The sequence below is a fragment of the Cydia fagiglandana genome, chromosome 26 (genome assembly GCF_963556715.1).
Source record: "Cydia fagiglandana chromosome 26, ilCydFagi1.1, whole genome shotgun sequence".
NCBI classification, from domain to species: Eukaryota; Metazoa; Arthropoda; class Insecta; order Lepidoptera; family Tortricidae; genus Cydia; species Cydia fagiglandana.
In genome coordinates this window covers 5,861,071-5,882,594 of record NC_085957.1, presented here as the reverse complement: position 1 = coordinate 5,882,594, position 21,524 = coordinate 5,861,071, and the positions used below count along the sequence as shown (strand labels likewise).

Below are 21,524 nucleotides of genomic sequence, written 5' to 3'. Positions count from 1 at the left end.
TAGTAGTAAAATACTTTATTGTACAAAAAGAAACATAAAACATGAAAGAACACACATCATTAGTACAAAGGCGAACTTATCCCTTTCAGGGATCTCTTCCAGTTAACCCTTGAGCAGTTGAGGGAAAATTGGAGAACGGTAGACATAAAAGCTGTACTAAACGGCATAAAGATAAAATATTTAATATCCTACAAGATAGGTAAACCTATATCCTACTATAATTATGTACCTATATACAAAGTATGGGATATGAAATATAACCAATATGTAAACAACTATATATATTTAAAATATATAATACATATAATACATTGTATATGATATAATACATATATACTAAAACTACCTAACCGCATACATCTTTTAGATTTCAAGTTCCGTCAGAAAGCCATAACTTTTTTAAATTCGCCTTTAGCGATGCGACCGATTGACACTTACGAAGAGAAGACGGTAAGGAATTCCATAATTTGACAGAGTACACAGTAAAAGACTTGTCATAGGATCGGTGTTATATTATCTATAAACTAGCTCGAGATGTCTGTCTGTAGCAAAAAGGACATTGTATGTTACCGTTATGTTATGCCGTCTAGACTTCGTATATTCACACGCTGAACCTTAGCGTGTTCTCAAGAAGGAATGTAATTTCAATCGCTCAACCAACTCACGGTATTCAGTCGAACCTGTGTAATATTTATTTATCTGTTTCAAACTTATTTGTCAAGAAATAAATGAAGACTTAAAACGTAGATATATAGTAACAGCACCAGTCATGGGACATTTAAGAAGAAATTTGGAGTATTTATGATATTTCCCGTATACATGTAAATGGTCTACCGCTTAGCGTGTTAAAAGATGAAAGTCCTATCCGTCTTTCATGTTTTAGGCGTGTTGTATGAAAGAAACAGCAATTAGTTTCCACATATTTAACAAATTAAAACTATGCTTTTTTTCTCCAGTCATGGACACCAAAGCTCCAGTAATGGGCCCCCGGTAATGGACGTGGATCCAGTAATGGGCCCCCTATAATGGACATTGCTCTATCAGTATAAAATATTGAAATGGGGAATAAGTTACGGCAAAAAAATCAATTTTTGGTATAAGCTTTTATCGCTGAATGTATTTTTCTTTCCACAGCCAATTATTATTGTATTAGATCCATCGAGACAATTCTAATATACCCAAACACAATTAGTTAGGGTTTATTGCGATAAAGTTCCCATGGCCACCTCCTGTCTCCATCATCAGATTAGGTCCATGTTATCATAATATTGCATTATCATCCGATTTGCATACTTAATTACGTACTTACACAAAATTTCAACTGAACCGGAAATCGAAAAGTGGCTCAAATTCAGCTACCAAGATTGGACCCACACTAACTAACAGGGCAAGTTAAATAAAAGTTTGGAAAAACGATATTAATTTATCCGAAGTCCGAGAATACCTCCTGATTGACATATTTCGTAACTACATTTTACTTCTGTATTGTTTAAACATGAAATTATGGCATGGCAAGCATCATTCTGTCAATTGTCCCATCATAGGAGGTACGCAGTTTTACAGCTCCTGTAATGGGATTGGGCCAAATACCACTATTTTTTTACATCTGTGGAGTCACAACATAGTGTGTTGTATACCTTATCTCATGGTAAATGCAATTAACAAAACACATTCTAGTTTTCATCAAGTATTAATTAATTGAAATTTAATAAATTAACTCACCTCTCTTAGCGAAGTTGTTAAGAATTCGTAGTGGTATTTTTTTTCAGTGACACGACAACTTTTGGGTTGACGCCAATTTCTTAAAAAGCAACCAAATTGAATGAAACTTTAAACTGAAACAGCTCTAGGACTCTTATTTATGATAACATACAGCCAGTTTTTAAAAACTACTTTTAGATACTTATTTTAGAGGAATTATGTTTTTTTGTCCCATTACTGGTTCCACGTCCATTATAGGGTATACTACTATAGATACCTAGATAGTTACTCCTCCTCAATACTGATGAACAAAAATACCGACCGATTTCATCAGAAAATTAAACCTTACACAGTGGCGGATTTGCAGTCTTTGCCGCCCTAGGCCCCAGGCCCTGTGGTCGCCCCTTTCTCAGCACCCATCATATTGACTAAATTTTCAGTTATTTCTTGTTATCGTCAGCGGATTTTTTGTTACAATTTGCCGCCCCCGAAAAAACTTGCCGCCCTAGGCCCCGGCCTACTTGGCCTTACCACAGAATAAATAATAGTACTAGGTACAGAAGACTCTCTAACAAAACGCGTCTGTCACGATCAGCACAGATATGGTCGCTAGGTGGCGACAGCGCCACGCGCGGCTTATGGCAAACCCCAAAATTGGGGCCGAACGGATGAAGTTTTAGCTACCTGTAGCAAAGCGACGAAATCGCGGAGTGAGACACGCCTGGCCTTAGGGCAAATCCGCCACTGCTTACACATACACAAATATTTAAAACAGTAGGCAAATCACGATATTTCACCACTCGTACACAAATCGGTAAAGTAACTACGCAATGACTTACGTCATTCATTTAGGTACTTGTTTACCGAAGAAATTACCGATTTCGTGGAATTAAATTTACACAATTATTTAAAACGGTACTCGTACACGAGATTTCACAATTCGTAAACAAATTGGAAAAGTACCTACCTAACTACGTAATAAAATAAGTGACTTACGACCCGATTCGAAGAATACAGGGTGTTACTGACTATGGGGCTTTAAATCCAGGGCTTGATTTTACTTGCTAAACTGAACTACTTTTATTATGGCACCAACTCCGGATTTCTTTTTTACGTTTTCATACATTTTGGCTGATCACATGTCGACGTTTTCCCATAGGTTGGTCCCATAGTAAAAGTAGCTCAGTTTAGCGAGTAAAATCAAGCCCTGGATTTAAAGCCCCATGGTCAGACACATACTTACTGTATTTAAGATACGTCAATTAATAGATCTAGAAACGATATGGATTAGATATGTCAGTGTCAAATGTTACGTTTCTTCAAACAAAAACGTCACTTTTGATCCATATCGTTTCTAGATCTATTAATTGACGTATCTTAAAGTTCGGATCGGGCAGTTACTTTTTACAAGCGAGTATTTAGGTAGGTACGTACCGAAGAAAGAAATACCGACCGGTACAAGTCTGTGCCAGGACGCGGAGAAACAATGCTAGTTTAATATTGATTAAAGACAGTAAAATACGAAGTGAACTGCGGAAAACTAATGCTGAGCTTGTAGACTAATAAATAAATAATAGTACTAGCTATACAGAAGACTCACTCTCTAACAAAACGCGTCTGTTACGATCAGCACAGATATGGCCGCTAGGTGGCGACAGCGCCACGCGCGGCTTATGGCTTTCCCCAAAATTGGGGCGGAACCATAGAATTTAGATGACAAAGAACAACTGTCAATCTCCAAAAGTGTGACCAAAAATGAAATGCAAGTGTGTGCGTAAATTGTTTATGTGAGATCAAAAATAGTGATGTCATGTTACAACATATTAATAATCTGTCGATGTTTGATTGGTTTATCGACTACTTTTTCAAATGTGTTATTTTAAACACTAAAATTCCATGACATTATGACGTATAAATAACACTTGCACTGCGTTTGCCATAAAAATCGTTGCAGACTCATCTTAATGTAACTCTTACTGTGTTGGAAAGTGAAGTTATCATGACACGCTAAACATGAACACCTTCAAAAAAGTATAACAATCGTTAATATTTGAAGTCGGTTATAAAATATAATATCTTAATGATGTCTTGTGAAGAAATAATTACATAGCTATTAATATACCGACAAGTTATCGATACTGTCATATGAACATTTTGTCAAGCCCTAGCGTAAACTAACAGTTTATGTTTTTACACAAAATATTCCTCTTCCCCCCGGACCACCGACTGGTGTTAACGTAGTTTTAATCCACGTCTCTTTTATTATTAAAATTAAATTAAATTTAAATAAATTAAATCTGTGCATAAAAATAGGACAGCATAAAACAGAAGCGATCGCGGTGCGAGACACACGAAGCGCTGAGGCCCTGGTACCAGAGTTGTGAGCATAGCATCGAGCGCCCTACCGCTACCTGCGCACGCGTCACCATTAGCGCGCTAGCTCCGCCCCCTCATTAGTGCGCTGCTACGCGATTTGCGCAGCGCGCCGAGACAAAAGACATAACCGGCCATAGCGGCGCACGAGTACTTACCTCTTATCTGCTTATAGATTCCTGGTAGCATGGCAGGCAAAACCAATGAAAATAGCGACATGGAGAAAGCTCTTCTAGAGGCCAACACAATGGGCCCCGAAGGGATAAAAACCCCGGATAACACATATAGCACAGCGAGGAGCAAACGAAAAAGAGGAACTGATGAGCTCGATCTGGAAAGCTTTAAAGACGAAATAACGAAATTAATATCTACAAAACTGGCAGAGCAACTCGTAGAGATTAAGAAGAACACGACGACGCTTGATGAAATAAAAAAAACAAACTGCAGCATCGAGGGATCCGTGGCCTTCTTATCGGCACAATTTGAAGACTATAAAAATAAAGTAGAGAAGCTAGAAGCGGATGCCCAGCAGGACAGGAAATATATCGCCTCTCTAGAAGCCAAAATCGAGGACCTGCAGCGCGAGAGCCGCGTAACAAACATAGAAATAAAAAATGTCCCATCACAAAAACCGGAAACCAAAGAAAATATGATTGGCATGGTATCACAACTTGGCAACCATGTTAAGTGTCAAATAAAAACCGAAGATATTAAAGATATTTACAGGATCAAAAACAAAAAAACTGACTCTAAGACGTCAACTGTTGTAGTTGAAACCACATCTGTCATCCTAAAAAATGAGGTGCTAAAAAAATGTAAAGACTTCAATATCAAAAACCGAGATAGTTTGAAGGCAAGACACCTAGGTCTAACCTCCGCCCCGGACACACCGATATACGTTTCTGAACAACTTACTTCCCACGCAGCCAGACTATACTTTCTCGCTAGAGACCTAAAAAGAACAAATCTATATAAATACTGCTGGACAAATTATGGAAGAATTTACCTGCGGAAAAGTGATAACTCGCGGATAATATTGATAACGAGCGAAGCCCAGCTTGACCGCCTGAGGAACGAGGGCCCGCGAAGGCAGGAAGATAACGCGCAAAATAACATGGACTGTGAATGCCCGGGAGCCAGACCCTCTACACAAATGTGACTATACCTATTATTATTACTACTCCTAGTTCAAAATGTGTTAAGTGTACTTAGTAAGTATAAGTTTAACCCAATTATTACTGTAACAAATAACTCAGAACAGAAGAAACTAGACATAAACTACAATACCAATTCACCACCTAGAAACTCATGGCACCCTAGTATCCAGCTATACGTGACTCTTTTCAAAATGTGCATCTGTTATGTTATAATATTTGCTTATCGCTCATGGATAATTTTATGGATCCCTGGTAATTTTTCTAACTCAAACTCAAACATAAAATCCAAATTCAATAAAATGCGTGAAAAACCAACCAACAATGATGAACCATGCGCCCCTAGTAATCTGTTTCCATATTTCAAATTTAATATTCAAAAAAACTCAAGACAGAAACTACACTTAAACCTCAATACTAACTCAACACTCCTAAAGTTATGGCACCCTAGTATCCCTACCCAGGTACACACGAGTCCGTTAAAAATATGCATTTATGTTATAACCTCTCTTTATCGTTCATTGATAAACTCATGCGTCCCTGATAAGTCTGTTATAGAAACAAACACTAAACTAAACATCAAATTTAATAAAACACGTGAAATACAAACCAATAAAGACCCATGCGCCCCTAGTACCTCGCTTCACGACATCAAGAGTTATACCCAACTCTGTGTCTGCCCCCCCCGGCACACACCCACAACTCACGCATACACAATATGTAATATACAACCATAATAATATACTCCTTATTGGTCTCCAATTATCACTCGTACGTAAAACTGAACATTCACAGCTTACAACACTGAAACAAATTGATTCACATAAACCGCACTTGTTTTGCCTATTTTCCAAGAATACCCATTTCAAACCCTATCTGGTTAACATTAGTCATAGTCACTCTTACAAAAGTGAATATTCACCAAAATGTACTAAATGACATTGACAGCATGGAAGTAGCCCATTCTTTTGAATGTAGCCCACATGATCTATTCAAACACATACCTAAACCCAATAATAGAACCATTACAGTTGTATCGCAGAATATCCGCAGTATCTACACAAACTTCCACGATTTTTTAATAACTCTATCCCTTCTTGACTTTGAACCTGACATCATAATCTTTACAGAATGTAGACTAAATTCAATAAAACCCACACCTCACCTAGCTAACTACTCATCTTTGTCCACCTCAAATCACTTAAATCAAAATGACGGTGTAGTTGCATTTGTAAAAACAAACTTAAATGCTACAATAAAAGAAATAAAACTTGAACATGCTTCGTGCTTGCAAATAATAGTTCACAACACAACTGTCCTGGGGATCTATAGATCCCCATCTAACAACAATGCAATTAACTTTGTTAACTCCCTTAATGAGCATCTAGAATCGCTCCGCTCTAATACCCTAGTCATTGCAGGAGACATTAATATTAACTTGATCCCGCGTACCCAAGAAACTCAATACGAGTATAATAACAGGCATAACTATCTCCACATGTTAAGTGCACATGGGATTCTACCTGGCCTTTTAAAACCTACACGTCTGAGCAGCTGTCTGGACCATATTATGCTAAAAATAAATAAAACTAAGAATACTGCCTACACAGCCACTATCCACACTTCAATAACGGACCATAGCACCACATTCTTACTTCTATTTTATAACAAAACGGTTGAATCCACTCGTAAATCCATCGAAGTCATAAACTACAAAATCGCTGCGGAAAAACTACTCGATAAACACTTAGAAACTCTTTTATCCAGCACTGATCCAAACTATGTTATAAACCAATTAATTAGCAACCTAACCGAATCGCTCAATGACAGTAAAACGGTTAAATCTGTACCTAGATGTCGTAGAACAATTAAACCGTGGATCACACCGGGCATTCTGCGCTGCATCAAAAACAGAAACAAAATGCAGATGAAACTTAGATCGGAACCGGAAAATGAGACACTGAGGGTTACGTTCAAAAGGTACCGAAATTTTACGACAAATTTAATTAAAAAACTAAAACGCAACTACGAGCGTCAATTATTGGAACAAAACAAGAAAAACTCCAAAGCTTTATGGACTACTATCAAAAGTATTACTAACCTCAAGGGAAATAAAAGTGACAACACCGAACTTCTGAAACACAAACCTGACACAAACGAGGCGTTAAACCACATTAATCATTTCTTCTCAAACATCGGAAAACAACTAGCATCCGACATTGTGGACTCTGACATTACTTCAACAACTGACACTGGATCTACTCAAAATCATTCACTGCCCTCATCTTTTGTCCTACTTGACACTGACCCCCACGAGGTAGAAAATATACTTATGTCACTCAAATCCGACAGTGCGACGGGCATTGATGGTATACCCACAAGGTTTCTTAAACTCTGCAAATCCGTTATAGCACCAATAGTCAGCCACCTAACAAACTTATGTTTCGCCCAGGGTGTTTTCCCCAAACCTTTAAAGAAATCTTTGGTCACACCTGTCTACAAGAGTGGTGAGAGAACGGAACCTAACAACTATAGACCGATCTCGGTTCTTACTACCATATCTAAAATAATAGAAAAATTGATTAATATTAGACTCGTTAACTATCTTAATAAATTTCAACTGTTATCAAAATTCCAATTCGGTTTCAGACAAGGGACATCGACTGAAGACGCTATCCTTAACCTAACTTCTAGAGTAACTAAAGACGTTGACAACGGGAATAAATGCCTAGCTGTCTTTCTCGATCTTAAAAAAGCTTTCGACACGGTGTCTCTCCCCACTCTTGTAAAAAAGCTCGAGCGTTGCGGCATCAGGGGAAAACCGCTAGACCTACTCAGTGACTATCTCCGAGGTCGAACGCAAAGGGTTAAAATTGGAGGCCAATACAGTGATGAGGCAGATGTGACTTTCGGCGTACCGCAAGGCAGTGTACTTGGACCCACTTTGTTCCTCGTTTATATAAATGATCTCACTGACATGAATATTCGTAAGGGTTACATAATCTCATATGCCGATGACACTGTCGTGGTTTTCACAGGGAGTAACTGGGAGTCAGTTTTTGAAGCCGCGGAAAGGGGCCTGCAAAAGATTAATATATGGCTGAATAAAAATCTATTAACCTTGAACGCGGCCAAAACAAACTACATTTGCTTCTCTAAAATTAACAATGCCCAACCGAAACCAAATCTTAGTCTAAAAATTCATGTCTGTAACTTTCAATCTCCCCTGACATGTCAATGCAGAGCTCTAGATAAAGTAGAAACTACAAAATATCTTGGCATCATAATTGATCAGCGGCTCTCTTGGCATCAACATATAGAATATTTGAACGGAAGAATTCGTAAACTAGTCTGGATTTTCAAAAATCTCCGTCATGTAACTAATAAAACACTTATACAACAAATCTACATTGCTCTTGCGCAATCAATTATTACATACTGTATACCAGTGTGGGGGAGTGCAAATAAGACTAAGTTTCTCGAACTTGAGAGAGGGCAGAGGTGTCTCTTGAAAACAATGTTCTTTAAACAGTATAGGTATCCAACCTCAGACCTTTACGCGGAGTGCAAACTGCTCAGCATACGTAAACTTTACATCGTCTCAGCAATCGTACGATTTCACAGGACAATAAAATTCGACCCTCGGTCAGAAATTGGAAGACGAAAATATAGAGTTGTCCCTGTACCCAGTAATAAATCAGCTTATGCTAGGAGACAGTATGAGGTACAATCCGCGATCTTATACAATAAAATAAATAGGGAACTAAATATTTACTCGAAAAATGTATACGAATGTAAACAAATAGTTTGTAACTGGTTACACAAACTAGACTACAGTAAGACTGAAAATTTGATTCATAAATAACTAATATTTATAAAGGAGGATCTTAATTCATGTAATTAAGGATAAAACCTCTATCATCTAATAATTTACACTAGCACTGAAATATTTACACTAGCACTGAAATATATATATATATATATATAATACCCCAACTACTAAAGTGAGCACACACACACGCACATGCACACGCACACACACACACACAAACACACACACACACACACACATACACATACACACACGCATAGATTGTAACTTAGTTCTATAGTTTTAGTTCTTAAGATACTTAATGTAACATAGTTATACTAATTTTCATATTACAATGTATTACAATGTTCTAATTAGTTACCAATTAACAATATGGAAGAGCGAGGCTTTCTGATACAGGTACACTATACCTACTAGAAGGTCTCGACCCCTTGTATTATGTATTACTTTAGGTTGAATGAAATAAATTATATTATTATTATTCTAAATTATTGACTAATATGATAAAATATTAGCACGGAACGGAAGAAAAACTTATAATGAACTGTATAAACCGGCTTCTTACACTTTTTACGCTGTTAATTTGACAAAATATCGCTATGAAAATTTCGCTCGGAATATCATAAATCCTCTGAAATGAGTATTTGCTTGGATTATTTGGACCTGTGACACTGCAATCCGTCACACTACAAGACACCATCTTCACTGAATTACTTTATTTAATACTTTTCGTCCTAATCCGTGTATATTTTTCAATTTGAAAATTACCGTGATACGCTCTTGGCCGTCCGCGGCCGTCGTCAAACTCAAAAGTGGTTACGTTTTCTCATTGGTAGTCTGACTCTTTCGCACTCATGGGATGTTCATATACGTGATGGCTTCCTTTTCGCACACTTAAGCTGTCTGTCAAGCGTGAGCGAATCCTAGGTCTATGGGCGGAACGGATGTCCCGATGTACTTTTAGCTACCTGGAGCAAAGCGACGAAATCGCGGAGTGAGCCACGCCTGGCTAACCAACCCCTCTATAATGTCTCAACTTTTGAGAATTTGCATGGATTAGTGGATTCTTCGGGTTATTCCCACTAGGCCACTAGTTGTTGCCAGTGGTAACTACTAGGAATTTTTCCCCCACCTTTTACCACTGGTAACTACTGGGAAATTTTATTTCCAGTAGTTACCACTGGTAAAAGGTGGGTTTTATTTCCCAGTAGTTACACCCACTATAAAATTTTGTTAAATTCAATACTAATAAAAAAAATTCCCAGTAGTTACCAGTGGTAACAACTTGGTAACCCGATTTTTCGAATCATTTTATAGTATTGATTTCTTAGGCGAAGTGTCTAACTTCTAGGTATCTAGTCGCGTGTTTGTACGTTTTAAATAATTGAGTCCAATACCCGACATGATGACGTCTATTGATTACCATTTCCGCTAAATCCAGGTTCAACGAAAATACATGACATTACACTTTGTCTCGTAAGACATGTGGGTTTTTAGGGTTCCGTAGCCAAATGGCAAAAAACGGAACCCTTATAGATTCGTCATGTCTGTCTGTCTGTCCGTCCGTATGTCACAGCCACTTTTTTCCGAAACTATAAGCACTATACTGTTAAAACTTGGTACGTAGATGTATTCTGTGAACCGCATTAAGATTTTCATACAAAAACAGAAAAAAAAACAATAAATTTTTAGGGTTCCCCATACATAGAACTGAAACTCAAAAAAAAATTTTTCATCAAACCCATACGTGTGGGGTATCTATGTATAGGTCTTCAAAAATGATATTGAGGTTTCTAATATCATTTTCTCCTAAACTGAATAGTTTGCGCGAGAGACACTTCCAAAGTGGTAAATTGTGTGTCCCCCCCCCTGTAACTTCTAGAATAAGAGAATGATAAAACTAAAAAAAATATATGATGTACATTACTATGCAAACTTCCACCGAAAATTGGTTTGAACAAGATTTGGTAAGTAGTTTTTTTTTAATACGTAATAAACCGTAAACCGCAATTTTATTATGTTACTTGCTGTTACGGAACCCTTCATGGGCGAGTCCGACTCGCACTTGGCCGCTTTTAATATGTTGCGAAAGCTTTTTCAGTACAATATAAATTAAATACCTAAGAAGTGCCACAATTTTTACATCATCATTACTATCATCTGTAAGTATTGTGTTGTTCTGTGTTGCACAAACCTGTGTTGCACAAATAAAATATTACTTAACTTAGGTACTTACACGTCATAATCAAATTGAAGAAAAATCTGCTGAACGTTTAGTGGATTTCAGAAATTTTAGAACGTTCTCCAACTTGCAAGTTACTAAATGTATTGTACTATCTATTCTGATTTATCTAGCCGTAAAACCAACTATCAATACATGGTATTATGGTATATTATACCATGGTCGCGTGTCGTAAATAAGTTACAGTGAGACAGATAATGGCCTACGATATGATATTGATTGCCACTGAAGGTCTCCACGCTCGATAATCCCCTGAAAAGGTTGATATGGATGAGTGCAAGGTTAAAGCCCTTTACGTGACAGGTAACAATATACTCGTATATCACACAATCTACTATTGAAGCGCTGGTGGCCTATAGTTCGTTTTTTTTAGCATTAGAAAGAACTCCACAGAAGCAAGCGTACAGTTTTTATCAGGCTCTTTAATTGTTAATAATTATTGAATTATCTAATGTAGCATGGTCAATACATATAATTTACTTCAAATTGTTACCGCTAAAAGTGCCGGATTTGGAACCACAAGCTTACTTCTGCGAAGTTCTTTCTAATGCTAAAAAAAACGAACTATAGCGGTAAGATCGTGCGACTTTCAATCCGGAGGTTGCGGGTTCGAACCCCGGCGTGTACCAAAGAGTTTGTATCAAAGGGATAGCACGATTAATCCCTGAATCGCTGTCAAACTTCAGTTTAGGAGTAAGTGTCCTTTTTGTACGGCAGTACTAGAGTCAGACCGAGAAAAGTCTGCAGTGATTTTGATCCCACTCAGTGCAAATGTCGTTTACGACGTCAAACTTCTTTGAAATAATGACGTACACTTGCTCTGCGGGGGCGATCAAAATCGCTGCAGATTTTCTTGGTCTAAGTAACTCGATCTATTATATATTATATATATTATTCTGTAACTGAACTAGGTTCAAACATGTTGTAAAAAATTCATATACTTATCTACTGACAGTGACCGTTTAATGACGCCTGTATTGATTTCCGTTAAAGGGCTCGATAGGCTGAAAGACGTGATGGATGAGTAGAAGGTCAAAGCCTTTAGAGCTCTTCACATCAAAGGCTGGTACATAATTGTTTTCGGAGTACCTAAGTACCTACTTAAGAATGACTCACGCTAGACCGGGCCGTGGCCAGGCCGGAGAGTCCGGAGCTTCGTTTTCTATGGAAAGCACAAGCCATAGGCGTACCCACGGTGGGGCAAGGTGGGGCGGTTGCCCCACCGTGGTCTCTGACCATAAGCTAAGAATTTCTGTTTCAACCGTACCCTGCTACAACGTACCCAGCCTCCCCTACTTCTGCCCCACCCCTTAACAAATGCTGCGTAAACCAATGGCAGAAGCTACCACATGATCACCGATCGGATTCCTCGGTCCGGGCACGGCGCGGTCTAGCGTTGAGTCAACCTTTATTTACCACTTACCTACCTACTGCCGTATTCGAACTTCAAGATATTCACAAGAGACGACACGTACTAGATCCATTCTAGATACGTTATAGTTTAGATATCAACTAGTTCTCTTTTGCAGCGCAATTCGGGCAACCAATGTCACTTTTACGTTAGAAATAGTAAGATATCTATTGGATGTGAATTGTATCTCTAAGTCATATCCTGAGGAAATCGTTTAAGAGTATCCCCAGAATCGCGCAAATGTCAAATTTGATAGGTTAGATCTTAAACATATCGTTATCGTATCTTGGTGATGTCTAAAAGATACCTATCTAGATGTCTATTTCTAAATCCGAATCGGGCCCCTATTATCCCTAGCTTTATCTCATAAACATAGTTTCTTATGTATTCATACTAACTCATTTTGCTGTCGCAATCTGTATAATATGCTTTCGTCGGAATTTGCAGACGTTGTTTTCTATACTCTATACAGGGTACTAAAATGTACGTAGGTAGTCAAAAGTTTTCAGCTTAAGAACTTGATTACGCGTTCAAAAGGTTCTTACGCTCCTCTCAAACGAGTTGAAGGTCTGCCGTTATAGGTATCCACTTGAAGTACAAGGACGAATACCTACAAATTCAACCTGTATAACGAATATAGGTTGAATTTGTAGGCGTGATCAGTAATTAAATAGCTCGCGCGGGTGAACGGTACGGGTGAGCGGGTTTAACGAAAATATGAGCAACACTTCGGACGCGTTCGACGGATTTTACCTACAATGGCGCCCGCAAAGTACACCCGTAAAAAAATGTTGACATTGTATTTAACACAATCCTTTCGCATCTTATTTGTGGAATAAAGAGCCAAATCAGAACTTTTGTCGTATTATATCTGAAATGAGCGAAAAGTCTATCGTTTGTGTGCTAAGGTTAAGGTATTGGGTTAAGGACCACCATAAAAGGGCTAGAAATATCATCATTTTATGAAGATATACAACATACTATGGCAGCATATCTACAATAGGTCCAACCAAATTCGGTGAAACGAATCGCGCTGTTATAGATCTGCTATTTTTGTGTTTTGTGTTGTGCTAGCTTTCGTAGTTTAAGCAATTTATCGTGCAACATTAAAAAAAGGCATAGAAAAAGAGCGTACCTCGCCATCAAACTTCACAATAAGTAATTTATAAAATGTATTTTACTTTCTCATGAATAAAAAAAAATTGTTTTTAAAGAAAAAGCCACCCTGTATATAAAGAATGTCTGTGAGTCATCCTCGCGCGTCATGGGGCAGCGAAATTTACTGGAAAATCTTGTTCATGCCTCCCCCAAGGGGTGGGGGTGGACGGGGTAGAAACATTGCGTGGGTGACGTAACTGTGTGTCAGCTGATTATCAGCTGTTTGTGATATATATGTCACGGGCGTCACGGCACTCACGGCCAATTGTTTCAATTATCCAGCTAAGGCGTCTAGCCTATGCCGTTCATTAAACGCCGACATCTAATGAAATGGCTGAAACCAATTAGACAAGTCATTGAGTGCAACGTTTAACCATGGCTGAATGTCGTGTTGTAGACTAATTAGATTATTATTGTTTAGGTTTTTGAATCACTTGGCTGAATCATCATCATCATCATCATCATCATTTCAGCCTATATACGTCCCACTGCTGAGCACAGGTCTCCTCTCATGCGCGAGAGGGCTTGGGCTATAGTCCTTGGCTGAATAAGTCGTTTCAAAGGGTTGAATTTCAAAAGGTACGCCATGTTGTTAAACGTTTAGTGATTATACCATTACCTAGTTCAATTAACTGTCGGCCTAGGCATCCAATTGGATGCCGGCGTTTAATGAACGGCCTAGGCGTCTAATTAGATGTTTGGCTATAGTATTAAGCAGGCTAACACAGCTACGAAGAAAAGAAAAACAAGCAATCTTTTTGGAAAGTAAAACACGATTTGTGTTTTTCTAAAAAAACGTTCTCTGTTGCCATCAGATATATTAAGTATATCTGAGCCTGAGGAAGGACCCCCGTCGGACCCTTAGAGGATACAACCAACGGAGACGCCATGTCTAAAATTTTCGGTACAAAATAGTCTGCCGTTTTTTGCGGGGGAGGGGCACATCAAATGTATAGGTCCGTCATGTCAGACAAACGTCAGTCCATACATATGGTTGACATGTGGTTGACCATTGGCCGCCTATTTTCGACAGAGGGGAACGCCTGTTAATGGCGGCTCCAGACCCGAAACATGTTGGCAATAGCGACTAAAAATTCAAGTGAATGAAATATGTCTCACGAAAGTTTAATTTCGTAACTAAACACCTTATAGTGACGTGATGACGTCTATGCTCCGTTTAATGTAATCAAACCACTTGCCAGTTCCCTTCGTAGGGCTTCACCTGACGTAACGATTGTGGAATCTAATTATGGACTGTATTGAATTAAATCTTTAGTGTAAACAACATGGAAACCTACCTGGGAATTATGCAATTTCATTCACATACCTACTCGTATTTCGATTAATTAATTCAAGTAAAGTATGTACAGAGGTGGGGCCATACTGGATGAGGGTTGCTGCAGACAGAGCCCAATGGAGACAGTTGGAGGAGGCCTATGCCTTACGGCACACCGAACTGAGGGATATATTATAAGAAAAAAAAATTGTAATTTAATTTAGTTCGGAATAAATGGCTTTATTATTATGTACAGAGGTGTCGTGGCATAAGTACCTACGAGTATGTTCGCGATGCCATGACGCCCCCAAATGGCACATTGCAGAGAAACGCCGGTGTGAGTTTTAGGGGGGTAAGCTCCTACCCCTCTTTTTCAGTGTAAAGAGAGGTGACAGTCCCACATGGACAGCGACACAGCCCTGGACCCCTATTCGACAAGCGACGATTGACGTATCGTGTTGATCTCCCGTTGATGTGGGAAAAATAAGTTCTGGAATACGTACAATGTCAAAATTTGACATTAACAATCCACAGTTAGGCTGACAAGCAAACCAAACCGAACCACCCTTAGTTTAGAGTGGAGTTTTGGTTGTACCAAATGACATTATCCACCGTTGATGGAATCAACACTCAGTATGCAATAAAATCAACTGTTGATTTGACGTGGATGCGAAATCTGACAGTTGTACGTGTCGAATTTGGCCCCTGTGGTCGCTTTCGTAAAAACTAATGCCTGTGGCAATATTTGGGATTGTTTGTGGAAAATTTTAGGAAAAGTTTATACACATCTTTCTGATGATGACCATTGTTCGCAGGAGCTGTCCAAGCTGGACCCCCAAATCCTTGGCTCCTCGGCGCCCCCGACGACCGTCGCTCCTCTCTCCTGCTCCATCGACCTGCCCACTGATGCTATCGAGGTAAGCTATCTCTTTCTAGCTGGACCCCCAAATCCTTGGCTCCTCGGCGCCCCCGACGACCGTCGCTCCTCTCTCCTGCTCCATCGACCTGCCCACTGATGCTATCGAGGTAAGCTATCCCTTTCTAGCTGGACCCCCAAATCCTGGGCACCTCGGCACCCCCGACGACCGTCGCTATATGATGCTATCGAGGTAAGCTTCTACCCAAAGGCGACGCCAGCGGATGGGCTTCAGTTGATATGGCCGATGTCCAAGGGAATGTGGAGGGCATAAGGGGCATACATTTAGTTACAAATTTTATTTTCTATGGCCTGGCACCCTTGCTTCTATTCTTGCCCTACTTCTGAAAAAGTTTTTGTGTTAAATTCGCGCAGAAAATCTCAAAATTTTCGAACCTACGAAGCGGGAAGGCGAAGGACCAAAGTGAGGTCAGCCGGCCTAGCCAAGGTTACAATCGCTATCGCTTCGACAACGAAAACCATTATGTCTCTCTATCACTCTTCCATATTAGTGCGACAGTGACAGTTGCGTTTCGGTCGCTACGGAGCGTAAGCGATCGGCATCTTGGCTACGCGGCCATGTCATATAAAACAACAATATCTGCGAGACCGAGCCTTGCTCAGAAAATATATAAACTCAAAAATGCGCGTTTTCCCAGAGATAAGACCTAGCTAGATCGATTTTTCGCCCCCGAAAATCCCCATATAGCAAATTTCATCGAAATCGTTAGAGCCGTTTCTGAGATCCCCGAAATAAATATAAATAAATAAACAAGAATTGCTCGTTTAAAGGTATTATTACTCGTAGATAGATATGATATGACTATATACGTGTTGGATATTATTGCGATGTTCATAATTATTTTGTTGTCTGTACAGGCAACCCTGTCCCCGGACAAGTCAGGATCGCTGCTGTCGGTACAGTCGGCGCCGCCAGAGCAGAGGGAGCGTCCCCACAGCCTCATGCTCGAGCTGCCGTTAGCCACTGTAAGTCATCATTGGCCATTACATCCTTTTCAGATGTTTATTACAGCTGCTGTGTACATTCGCCATCTGATATATCGGAGAGGCCAAGGTGTTCACAATATCTGAACACGTACTCTAACGCCCCGACAATAGAGGCGTGTTCAGATATTTGTGAGCGCCTTAGCTGCTCCGATATATCTGATGGCGACTGTACTCCGAGTCGGATCTTTTCTTGTGACTGAACAAACCGATGCGGGCTCTGCACTGCTTCCCGCAACGGTCACAAGTAAATTTGGCGTTGGCTGGAGGTGCCGGTTGTTGTCTCTTTAGACGACGCTCCTTAAGTTTTTCAAACCACTGATCGTCGTGATTTGTTCTACCTTTGCGTAGTAAGTGACGCCGTTCCAGTCTGTCCACTGCCAGAAGTACAGTCGACGATTTGTAAACCATGACGATTGTAAACGATTGTAAATGTCACCATTTAATCATCTGTCACCATGCTTATCACGTTCTAACATGTAAGTGCGAAAGTGATGCATGACATGACAAGTAACAAAAATGCAACCATGACAGGTACCGTCGCTGACTTAAGATTTACGGGCATTTTGGAAGCCAGCCTTATAAGAGTCCCCAATAGTTTTTACAAAATACCCATGCTAACAAGACAATTGATAATTGCAGCAAGTGGGCGCATACCTGTCCGCCATGTCCCCCACCGAGCAGGAAGAGGACTCTCTGCTGACGCTGTCGTCGGTCACGGCGCGGCCGCTGCTCGCCGCGTCCAAGAAGCTGCGCTCCGATACCACTAGCGAGTCGTAAGTTACATACTGTCCCCCACCGACCCCCTACTGTCCCCTACAGGAAACAGGACTCCCGCTGACGCTGTCGTTGGTCACGGCGCGGCCGCTGCTCGCCGCGTCCAAGAAGCTGCGCTCCGATACCACTAGCGAGTCGTAAGTTACATACTGTCCCCCACCGACCCCCTACTGTCCCCTACAGGAAACAGGACTCCCGCTGACGCTGTCGTTGGTCACGGCGCGGCCGCTGCTCGCCGCGTCCAAGAAGCTGCGCTCCGATACCACTAGCGAGTCGTAAGTTACATACTGTCCCCCACCGACCCCCTACTGTCCCCTACAGGAAACAGGACTCCCGCTGACGCTGTCGTTGGTCACGGCGCGGCCGCTGCTCGCCGCGTCCAAGAAGCTGCGCTCCGATACCACTAGCGAGTCGTAAGTTACATACTGTCCCCCACCGACCCCCTACTGTCCCCTACAGGAAACAGGACTCCCGCTGACGCTGTCGTTGGTCACGGCGCGGCCGCTGCTCGCCGCGTCCAAGAAGCTGCGCTCCGATACCACTAGCGAGTCGTATGTTACATACTGTCTCCCAACGACCCCTAGAGGACTCGCGCTGACGCTGTCGTCGGTCACGGCGCGGCCGCTGCTCGCCGCGTCCAAGAAGCTTCGCTCCGATACCACTAGCGAGTCGTAAGTTACATACTGTCCCCCACCGACCCCCTACTGTCCTCTACAGGACTCCCGCTGACGCTGTCGTCCGTCACGGCGCGGCCGCTGCTCGCCACGTCCAAGAAGCTGCGCTCCGATACCACTAGCGAGTCGTAAGTTACATACTGTCCCCCACCGACCCCCTACTGTCCCCTACAGGAAACAGGACTCCCGCTGACGCTGTCGTTGGTCACGGCGCGGCCGCTGCTCGCCGCGTCCAAGAAGCTGCGCTCCGATACCACTAGCGAGTCGTAAGTTACATACTGTCCCCCACCGACCCCCTACTGTCCCCTACAGGAAACAGGACTCCCGCTGACGCTGTCGTTGGTCACGGCGCGGCCGCTGCTCGCCGCGTCCAAGAAGCTGCGCTCCGATACCACTAGCGAGTCGTATGTTACATACTGTCTCCCAACGACCCCTAGAGGACTCGCGCTGACGCTGTCGTCGGTCACGGCGCGGCCGCTGCTCGCCGCGTCCAAGAAGCTTCGCTCCGATACCACTAGCGAGTCGTAAGTTACATACTGTCCCCCACCGACCCCCTACTGTCCTCTACAGGACTCCCGCTGACGCTGTCGTCCGTCACGGCGCGGCCGCTGCTCGCCACGTCCAAGAAGCTGCGCTCCGATACCACTAGCGAGTCGTAAGTTACATACTGTCCCCCACCGACCCCCTACTGTCCCCTACAGGACTCGCTCTAGGGGACGCACTCTTACAGAATCATCTGCCATCAAACGCATTTTAGACTACTTTTTCTCGGGCCTTATTTCTCGAATACCTACCCTGCCTCTTCCTAGCTTTCTCTGTACTATGATATCCGAGAAATATCCGGCGACGTAACAAACGTTACGTTCCAGCAACTGCATATTCGCTTGCAGCGCTTCCCAGTTAAGCGTGTCAAAAGAGGACCCACTGAACGCACGATCTAATTGTCTATTGGGTCAAAGTAGCAATCGCTTATTGTGATGATGATCCTTCAGTTAGAGTAGTCATACCTACTCAACCTTTTTTAATGAGAGCCACTAAGACGGTTTTGCCTTGTGCCCGGGTCGGCTCACCAATTGCTTTAGAGGTAGGTAAACAATTGGAACTCTAAGGGCCAGTTACACCAACCACATTTGACAGACTGATCAACATCAGCCGGCGCGCCCCGGCGCTTTACTATGAAACTTTCCATACGTAAAAATTTAGCGAACTCTTTAACGATATGAACAGTTTGGTGCAACCGACCCTAAGTGTGACGCTGTGGTTTTTTAACTAAAAACTTGTATTCCAGCACGTGTCCCCCGGACGGAGGCTACGGCTGGGTGGTGGTGTTCGGCGCCTTCATGGTGCAGTTCTGGGTGGCCGGGCTCTTCAAGTCCTACGGCGTACTGTACGTGGAGATCATGGAGACCTTCCCGGACAGCTCCGAGTCCGTGGCCTCCTGGATACCGGCGGCCCTGTCCACCTTGTGTCTCGCTCTAGGTAAGATATTCCAGCACGTGTCCCCCGGACGGAGGCTACGGCTGGGTGATGGTGTTCGGAGTCTTCATGGTGCAGTACTGGGTGGCCGGGCTCTTCAAGTCCTACGGCGTGCTGTACGTGGAGATCATGGAGACCTTCCCGGACAGCTCCGAGTCCGTGGCCTCCTGGATACCGGCGGCCCCGTCCACCTTGTGTCTCGCTCTAGGTAAGATTACCTTCAGTTTTTAGATAACCTTACAAAGATTTTATAATTAAGACCTAAATTAAAGAAGCCTTAAGGAGCCATTTGAGGGTGGATTTTGTTTACTTTTATTTAAATACCTAAAGATACAGACTATATTCATTATATTCATTTACATTTTTCCAGCACCGTTGTCATCAGCTCTTTGCGAGAAGTACTCCTGCCGTCTGGTGGTCTTCATCGGGGGTCTATTCTGTGGAACCGGCCTAGCGCTTTCCTACTTCAGCACCGGCCTGCTGCATCTACTGTTCAGCTTCGGGGTCCTGACTGGTAAGGGTCTCCTCATCATAAGGACATCACCATATTAGCCCAAAGCTCGTTTCTTCCCAGAACGCGCAGAATATGGAATGAGTTCCCTCCTGAGGTATTTCCATTGCGCTAGAACATGGGATTCTCCAAGAAGCGAGTATTTAGGGTTCTCAAGGGTCGGCAACGCTTAAGTGGCTCCTGTGATGTTGCTTATGTCCATGGGCGACGATGGCCGCTTTACATCAGGCGGCTCGTCTGCTCGCTTGCTGACATCACATAAAAAAAAGACGCTGCTGATCGACAATGACCAGACTTGCACTGCTCTCTGTTTCTATATCCCATACCAAAGTGTGGACGTGCCGCTGACAAACTTTATGTTTTGTCATCAATGTCATCATATTCTGTCGCTGGTAGAGTAGGTACAGAGTTAGTATGGAGCGTAAAAACATTAAACTCATTGACGTATAATATCTAAGGACGGGCTAATGGGGCACTAAAAATGGTACTAGTTCAGCGGTGTTACTCACGTATTCCAGCCAATCGTGCAGTCTATGAGTCTAACGCAACTATTTGCGACCAATAGCGCACGTAATGCGAACTCGTCAACCAATCGCGCGCGTGATGCGAACTCATCAACCAATCGCGGCCCCTACTGGCCCCTGTCATGCCTCATTATAATTGCCCGTAAAGCCAGGCCCTGGATATCAATGCTTGAATTGACTCTAAAAACGTTTTAACTTTTTTGGGACCTCGAATGAGGGAGAGGGGATCTGGCACCCGCGCGGGTTCGTACCTGAGCGGCTACCGCAAAAACCGAAATTCGCAAATTGCGGGGATCTTTCTCTTTTACTCCAATAAAGGCGTAATTAGAGTGACAGAGAAAAATCCCCGTAATTGACGATTTTCGGTATTGGCGGTAGCCCTACTGGCGCAAAGGTTGTCCATCGCCATTCAACGCGGTAACGCGGCTAGTGTGATGGGTACCTTTGCGCCGGGGACAACTCGGGGGAGGGGGGGCTGTTTGACTAGTCTTAAA

General features: G+C 42.1%; 1 protein-coding gene across 1 annotated transcript in view; it reads left to right on the top strand.

Annotated features, from left to right (window-relative positions):
• Positions 1-21,524, top strand: part of LOC134677471 (uncharacterized) — a 55,395-nt gene that overhangs the window by 19,953 nt on the left and 13,918 nt on the right. Inside the window, exons 2-6 of the mRNA XM_063535953.1 lie at positions 15,963-16,064; positions 16,943-17,050; positions 17,711-17,844; positions 19,808-19,998; positions 20,366-20,509. Coding sequence (XP_063392023.1) covers positions 15,963-16,064; positions 16,943-17,050; positions 17,711-17,844; positions 19,808-19,998; positions 20,366-20,509 — 679 coding nt within the window. The remainder of the gene's footprint in view (positions 1-15,962; positions 16,065-16,942; positions 17,051-17,710; positions 17,845-19,807; positions 19,999-20,365; positions 20,510-21,524) is intronic.